Source organism: Vigna unguiculata, chromosome 10, assembly GCF_004118075.2.
Source record: "Vigna unguiculata cultivar IT97K-499-35 chromosome 10, ASM411807v1, whole genome shotgun sequence".
In the NCBI taxonomy this organism is placed as follows: Eukaryota; Viridiplantae; Streptophyta; class Magnoliopsida; order Fabales; family Fabaceae; genus Vigna; species Vigna unguiculata.
The window spans coordinates 40,836,567-40,845,174 of NC_040288.1; the positions used below are offsets into that span (position 1 = coordinate 40,836,567).

At 33.4% G+C, this 8,608-nt stretch overlaps 1 protein-coding gene across 1 annotated transcript; it reads right to left on the reverse strand.

The window, feature by feature from the left end:
• Positions 1-1,856: 1,856 nt before the first annotated feature.
• LOC114166506 (zinc finger protein 3-like) lies at positions 1,857-3,075 on the reverse strand. Its single transcript, XM_028051247.1, has one exon. The coding sequence runs from the start codon at positions 2,800-2,802 to the stop codon at positions 2,026-2,028; it is 777 nt and encodes a 258-aa protein (XP_027907048.1). The 5' UTR covers positions 2,803-3,075; the 3' UTR covers positions 1,857-2,025.
• Between the last annotated feature and the right edge of the window lie 5,533 nt (positions 3,076-8,608).

Genomic DNA, 8,608 nt, shown 5'->3' on the forward strand with positions numbered 1-8,608 from the left:
TTAATTTTTGTGATCTTATTTTTTAATTGGTTTGTAGGACAAAGATTCATACATTATTGAGTCTAAATAAATGAAAGATTCAGACCTTATTCTAGATGGTATTGTCAAACCCTGCAATTTGCCTCATTACGTTGCGTGTTTATTTAGCTCTCAGAAATTACTACGATGTTACTTATTTAGGTGAAAGGAAATAAACTAAATAACAATTGTTGAAACCTATTATTTGATATGCTCCTATTTGATGAAGAGCATAGATACAAACAGTGATACCAAACCAAAGTTTGAGATGTTGACGCTGATACAACTTTCATTTCCTATCTTCTATTGAAGGCGAGGACAGACAATCTCAAATTTAATAATCAATAAGATCTTGATGAAGAAGAATAAGCAAGTTTAGATTCAGAATTTCATGTCCACGTTTTGCGTTGGATTTGTTCATTTGTGTTTCTTTCTTGGTTGGGTGGCAAAACTAAAGGTTCCTAATATTTTATTGGACGAATGGTGAAGAGTGAGGTATGGTTGCACAGGTAAAATAGACACCTCAACCGAAGTGCTACATATAGGAAGAGAAACGAGTCCAGATTCTCTATTAGATGTTTTAACGATGCCTATTGAATATTAAAGATACACTGATATTAATATATTAAAAGTTTTTAAATATATTTTAAAATATCAAAATCAATGTCGATAAATATATTTTGAAGTACAACCTGTTATTTAACAGCACCGAAACATCAAAAAAATTTAACAGAAAATCCAAATTTACGAGAAAAATAGAGACTGAGAATCCACATTTGGAAACATGTGAGATCATATAGACCAGAGCTATAGTTAATAATATGTCCTTTGTTAGCGTGAGATTACTGTGATCATTAACTGTCATAATAACTAGACTTTCAGTTGCTTTTGCTCCTTAATTTCATCATAGTACTTATGTTTCATGATTAAAACGAGATTAGTGTAAACATCATGCGGATATGGACCTACAAATTTGTTTGTCCCTTGAGATATCTTTAGGTGAGAGATGAGGAGCATCAAGATTCAAGATTTTAATCAGTAACATTTCCTTTTAAAATGATGTGATTGCAGAGCTGAGTGTCATTTTGGCTTACTTTCACATGGCTTGCCTCACCTACTTCTCTGATCCCAATAGAGATGGTCGATTTCTCCAACTACAGGTGGGTCAAAGTAGGAGTCAGTGAGACAATCACAGCCTTTGAAACTGTGCATTTTGGTGGACCAATGTTCCATAGGAATTTCGAAAAACGACACCCACTACCATCCAAGTTTCTACATAGTGTGGACCTTTGTCACCCAAAATGTCAGACATATATGCCCTGATCCAAACAGTCCCAGGTTGACATTTACTGCATTGTCAAATAATAAGGGAACTCCAATAACTACATGGTACTAGAGTTCTTCAATTCATGGAGTACATAGAAGATGCAACGTATCTAGTAATGGGATAGGAAGTTAATAATAAGTAGAAGCTTGACCAAAACATAGTTAAAATATCAGCGCTTTGGTGAATAAAGCTTCACCGAAAAGACACAACACCGATGAAACCTGAAATCTGAGTCAAACTGCATAAGAGAATGATATGATCCAAAACTTTATAATGAATTCTGGGTAATCTATTTTATATCTTGTTCAACTTTTTCATTTCTATCAGACGTAGGACTTAAACTTTAATTTGGATTCCCAACGTGAAAATTTCCATCGACTTTTTTTAATGTTAGAATGAATCAGTTTAATGTCAGATTTATTGAATAACTCAAAGATGTGATGTGAGGAACTAACTTATCTATCTCTTTAAGAATTGGCGAAGAAAAGAGAGTTTGATGCACTCATGCTGGTGTTACAAAGCAATTTAAAGCTTGATGGGAGTTTCAACTTGAAAATAAGCCATTATTCATGACTGAGAAAATAAAGCAAACAACATCAAAAGAAAAACACAAGCTCTGGTAATAAGTAGCCAAAATGCATTTAGACTTGGTGGAGCAAGAGCAAGAGATACAAATCAACTTAGAGCTTAAGGGACAAGTCAAGCTTCTGCAACTTCTCTTGTTTAGACTTCAAATGAGAAAAGCTACCAAAACAGTAACCTCCAAATCCCTCCGTGACTACCCTTGTGGAAAACTTGCCTAACTTTGGAACACTATCAGCCAAGGGTGACTCAGATTCTGCCCCCACACGAAAATTTCCAATTGCTGGTTGTGAATCCAAAGGCTGCCTCTGCCACCCATTGGAACGGCACAACCCGAAAATTGGTGCTTGATAAGAAGGTTTGTTGATCATGGCATGAACCTGAATTCCAAGTGATTTGTTGTATAAGCTATGAGAAGGAAGAAAAGGCATGGTGGAGTAGGTGTGTCCAAAATCTGCTGCACCTGCTTTGTATCCTCTTCTTGCTAAAGTTCTTTCACGTTTGTGTGCATTCTGGTGTCCCCCAAGTGCCTGAGAACTATAAAACTTTCTTTGGCAGTAGTTGCATGAGAAAACCCGGGGATCCAGTTCATTTCCCTGGCTAGATTCTGATGAATTTTCTGAGAAATTCGTGTGGAAACAATTGAGGAGGTTGAGTTCTGGCTTTGACTCATCATCACCAGAATCCTTGTTGGAGAGACTTAGATCTAGCAAGACATGAGGATTTGAGTCATGTGGGTGCTTTTGATCATCACTTTCTGTGTGATTCCTCTTGTTTTGAGTGTCTATGGAAGATCTTTGGCATGGCATGGTATCTGAAAATGTGATGATGTTCAAGCTCTCAGAAGGGCATGGCTCTTGCCTTGGAAGATCCATGTGGCAAGAAATTTGCAATAATTGGGTCAGTGGGAGTGTTGATTATGGAAGTTTGGTTTAACAGGAAGAACAAGAACAAGAACAACAAGAAAGATGGAGTTTGTGAATGATGTAACAACAATAAATGGTGTGTGCTATGTATAGAAGTAGATAGCACTATTTTACAGTTACAAGGTCTTAATATAGCAAGACCTAAAAATTAAGACATGCCTTTGTCTGTGTGTGCTTGATTGGAACATATGTAGAACACCCACGTACACCTTGCTAGTGCATACCCCATTCAAAGTTTCTTTTTTTTTCATTCTTTTTTTTTATTGGTAATTTTTATTTGTCTTCTCACTTGTGACTTTACATTTCTGGTCTCTGTATCTGCCTTTTATCGGTATATTCATGTCTATAGGTTATGAGGGGCTAAAAATCCAAGATAAGATGAATACCCCACTTTTGAAATTCAGAATAATGTGGTATTGTAGAATGGACTTGTCTTATAAAAGGTGTGGTATACTGAATTTCTTAATCCTGTTGGTGGATTTGCAGTATCTTCTCTGAAACTCTTCTGTCCTTGTCCTGCATTATGGTTTCTTTATCTCCTCCTAGGAAATAGACTTGTCCACACTTTCAATTTCTTTAGCAAGGGGATATTTACTTTTCATGTGTAAAAAAAACTTCTGTCACTTTAATCCTTCCACAGTAACTCATTCCATTCTAGAACACCAACTCAATTTAAGTTTAACTCAATTTTAAAAAACTGTCTTTTAAGACGAAGTTTACACTCATTTATATATTATAAAATCGTCTCATGTCGGTCTGTGCAGGGATCTCCAACATGCAAAGACATTAACTCAATGTATTGTATTGGTTTTCAAATGAAGAGGGATTAAGATGCATGAATCATTTCATCTTGAATGAGCTGTCTGATTTTTGTAAACAGTAAAGTTGCTTTTTTCATTGAAGCTCTTGTGGCTAATTTCAAGATGTAATCATTGGAGGGCTTCTGTTTCTGTTTCTGTGTTTGTTCACCATTCTTTAGACGAAGCTTCCAATCACAGAAGCAAGCAACAACCATAGATTTGAAGTGCCTTAAAGCCATGCAAGAGGAATATGCTGCTCTCATTGCCAATTACACCTGGACATTGGTGTCACCACTTCCCAATGTCGATGTAGTAGGTAGGCCCTACGTAACTAAGGATGTGAAATGGTGTGCACTTTATGTTTCACACTCAATTTACTCCATTGCAATTTAAGAAAAAGAAAAGTCCATACCAGAAAAAATTCTGTAGAGTCAGAATGTGATGATGCACTTTCAAATAATTGCATATGGTTCCATACTTGGAACAATGCTTTTAAATTCTGACAACTTTCAACTCATATTTTTCTAAGTCTTAAACGTAGTTAATGTATTAGCAATTGGAGTTTTATAGATACTTAACGGATTAGTTTTGTCAATCGTTTTTTTCTTGTTTTGAGTACATCTAACGTATCTGAGTTTATAAATTGTATTGTTGATTGTATAAATGGAATAACAACAGGATGAATCAAGTTTTTTCAGTTTGTTGTGTACATTTTCTTTAACTTCAACAATTGTAAACTTTCAGCAACTTTCATTTAAACCATTCTTTGAATCAATCATAAACCAGAAACTAGTTTGGCTGCAAAGGGAATTTTTTACTAAAATGTGGGATTTATTTTACACCAAACTTTCTTACCTGTCCTTCAACCAACCACTATTCAAATTGTGCTCTACTTTCCTTAGCAATATTTTCTAAGAATTGACAAATGAGACAACTAAATTTCACCAGGTATATTTTCCATTCTTGGGTTCCTTCAAAAGATTGTCACAATGCAACAGCCAGAGATTCATACATAATAAGGGTAACTTAGCAATAATGGCAGCTACACTCTTGATCCCTTAAACTTAACAAATGACTACTGTTAAAGTAATATTCACCCAGTAGATTATAAACCAGAACAAGGACAAATCACTATTGTTCTGTGAATACATTACATGAAAAACATAACACGATTCTATAGTACTTTTGAAGTTTGAACATGTACTTTTGGGGTTTCAACTGTCCAATATGACGTAGCTTTTTACTTACAGAGATCTCATATTGATATTGTGTAGGTAGCTTTTACTTACAGAGATGTTACAGTTGATAAGACATCATAAACTATGGTCCCTAGCAGTTTATCTGAAGAAACAACCTTTTCATAGTTGGGTATGTGTCCTTTCTCGTTTGTGTTTTAGTTAATGCTTCGTTTAAGCACTTAATAATTGAACCCTATTCTGGGAATTTCCTTTCTTCGACTAGTAAAACGTGACACGAAAAATTGCCATATACAAAGCAACCAATGCAACTTTTCCTCCTATTATGTTTTTCCTTCTTCCACCATTTATCATATACCATTTTGCTTCTTCTCTCACACAAAACGTGTCACTATTCCACACACCACTCTTTTTTCCACACCATATCTTCTCTCTCTTTCTCTTTTCAATCAACTTTTTAGAGTCTTAAGAGTATATATTATTAAAAATCATGACATCTATAATGTAGTATTAATGCCCTACTTAGAGAAGTTTATATTTATTTATTGATATCTCTACCTATAAAGTTATCAGATATTAGTTTTGCTGTCAGTAGGGTAATTATTAGACTTAGTTCATTAATAAAAAACTGAGCTTGTATTCCTTAAACCAGGTTTCAGATTTAATCTTTGTGAACAAAGAAAACAGGTTTTTGGAAAGAAAAAATTTATTAAAAGGGACCAACTAAGTTCTGACATAATTTAATCAGAAAAATTTAGAGACAAAAATGCAAAAGTTTGAAAATTTAGTGCTCTCTCTTTAGGTGTGTATCAGTTGCATGCATATCTTACAAGTGTGTTATTAATTAGCCAGCTAGGCAACTTAGGCAATAGTTGAAAATGATGTTAGGTAAGTTTGTGTGATGATAAAACTGAAGACTGTTACAGGTTTTGTCTTGTAGCAGATGTTGATAAGAAGCTTGGCATGAATGAGGCAATGATTAATTTCTAATTAATCTTCTTTAAGCACGAAGGAAAATTGATAATGATCTATCCAATTAATCTCTTGCAACCTTTCGCTTTCTGGAGGGTTGGAACCTTTTTGCTTGCAACCTCATTTTATGGTGATTGTGACAACAACCAACACAAAGTGTTGTACACAAGCAACTGAGCCCGCACGGTTGGCTTGCAGAAACACATGCTTGTGATACCTAGCAAAGAATTCTCTGACATTTGATGGATAGGTAATAACTTTTGAGATTGTTTAACTCTTTTGCTTGTGCTCACGTTGGCTTGGAATCAAATGCTTGACAAGAAAGGATGGTGACAACAAAAGGATATCTCCTCTGTCTGCATCACACAGCAAATTCATGCACAGGTTAAACACATTCTACCAAGAAAAAGGACAAAACTTCCAACTCATTCATTTCCTATTCTTTTAACTCTTGTTTTCATTTTAATGTATGATAATCTATAAAAAAAACTAAATTTTACGACGACTTATTACGACAAGTTAACTCAGATTGCTGGAATTTTGATGTTTTACTCTTGTAGATGAGTTGTTAAATTAATTGTACTTGTGTGTGTGTGGTGTGGTTAGTTTGGTAGGATATTGTTGAGAGAGGGTCTTAATTAGTAGATTCTTTGGAAGGAGAAATGTGATTGGAAACTTAGGTTTGGCTTTCCTATTTTGTCGTGTTGTTCTTTTGTTTTTGGTCAACTGTCGTGTTGCACATAGCCGTGGAGAATATGACATGTGGCCTATAACCAGATGTTGAACTGATTAATGCAGTGTATAGTACAATCTGTTCATAATTTTTTTCTTTTTATTCTGTCACGTTTGAATTTTCCATGTATTATTTCTATTAAGGTTGTTTGGTTACAATGAACCGTAAAAAAATAGAAAGAAAAAGTTCTTAAAAAGGAGAGAAGAAAAGTTCAAAAAGTAATTTTTCACAGTGAGTTGAGTTGCCAAGAAAAAGTGCATACTTTGTCTGGTGGAACATTGACTATGGATCAAACACTTCAATTCTCGACGGATCGAGTTTGTAGATCTTTTATCTTATATAGTATATAACTTTGTCATCTTTATCTGATGTAGATTTAGATTCATAGTTGAATTATTTCTGATAAAATTATACACAGATAAAGTTATATACAGAATCTTCATAAAAGAACATTAGGAAAGTGTATATGTGACTTAGTCTACTAACAAAATAACACGTTATGATAAGAAGAAAGATTGATTAGTGTGAAAGAATAATTACATGATGCATCATGTTGGTGAAATTCATAGGAGTTGATCGAAGTCAAGGGAACATGAAAATATGCATTGATATGGTTGGAGATAAAGGTGAAATAGGATAAGTGTAGAGTTGCTGTTAAAGTTTTTTTCTGGTTTTGTACTATAGCGTTTGCCGGGCCGAATTTGACTGAAAATCCCTTTACAAGATCTTCATGCTTGTTCATTCAGTATGCATCAATGTTGTAAAAGTAACAGTGACTCAAACAAGACTTTGTCCATTACCAACCCATCATGCCAACACCAGAACCTCTAACGATAACTCAGAAATGACCACTTATTTCCTTCCACTACCACGCAGATCACATCACCATGTGCTTTCATCAAGTGTTTATCTGAATATGACAGAAGAGATATAGCTAACACACGTGTCTGTGACTCATGTGTTCATATTGCTACTAAGATGCTATGATCTTAATACGGAGTGGAGAAAGTTAGGCCAAAAGTAGAGTTTTTGTAGCTTCAATACTATTTCAATTTCAAGCTCAATGCTGCCACTTCAATTAAGCCTTTTTTCTTTCTTTGGTACAATTTATGGCTTTTTTTTGTTTTTGAATGTGATTGCATAAGAGATTAATTTAAAGAGTGATAAGATGACTTAATGATTAAACGAAAGAGAAAGAAAAAAAAAGTCATAAATTTGAAGTCTTGCTAACAATTTAAAGAAATAAAGTATATTTGATGAATTTAGAACGAAGGACAAGAAATCAATTTTGTACATATGTTTAAAGAATAAATGATCAATTTAGTGTATGAAAATGTATTCTATTGTCATGTTAATATCTACAACTAGCCAGGAAAACAAGTCCTTGAAGTTTATGAAGATTTTATTTAAATTCCTAAAATTGAAGAGAAATTGGACTCATATTGTACTAACCAACATTCATATCTCTCTAACTTTGAAATATATATTTAGATGAAGACTCATTTCCCTTATTTTATTTATAAAAAATATTTTCTATTTTTTTTTGATAAAAAAACTTTAATTTCGTTATTTTATTTAAAAATTTGCCAATTTAATATTTTAAAAATATATATAAAAGATGTCAGTGACATTTATTATAATATAGAACAAGTTAATGTCTATTTAACAATCAGAACAAACGTTGCTGTCATCCCCCAAAAACATAAGAAAAAAGTTTAATTTTAAAGCTAGAAAAAATATGAATTCGAGTTAGCATTAAGAGATAGAAGCATTATTTTTCCGTAATATTAATTGTTTTTATTTTTGGTTCATAGTACAAAAATTTAAGGGATCATAATTACGTATGTAAGGACCAAAACTGAGAAAGGAATTTAATATAAGCCTAATGTAGCCTTAAAAATTAAGGTATTTTAATTTTCTTCAGTTCCAGTTCCATTGAACATTTTGTCCACTTCTGACACATTCTAAAAGTAAATATCCAATAATGATGTTTCATCTTTATTTACAAAAACTGTCTCAACAAATTGATATGTAAAACAGTTCTTCAGGATAAA

What these genes read in the sequence shown, in the direction of transcription:
- LOC114166506 (XM_028051247.1), bottom strand. Translation starts at nt 2,802, where the DNA reads ATGGATCTTCCAAGGCAAGAGCCATGCCCTTCTGAGAGCTTGAACATC.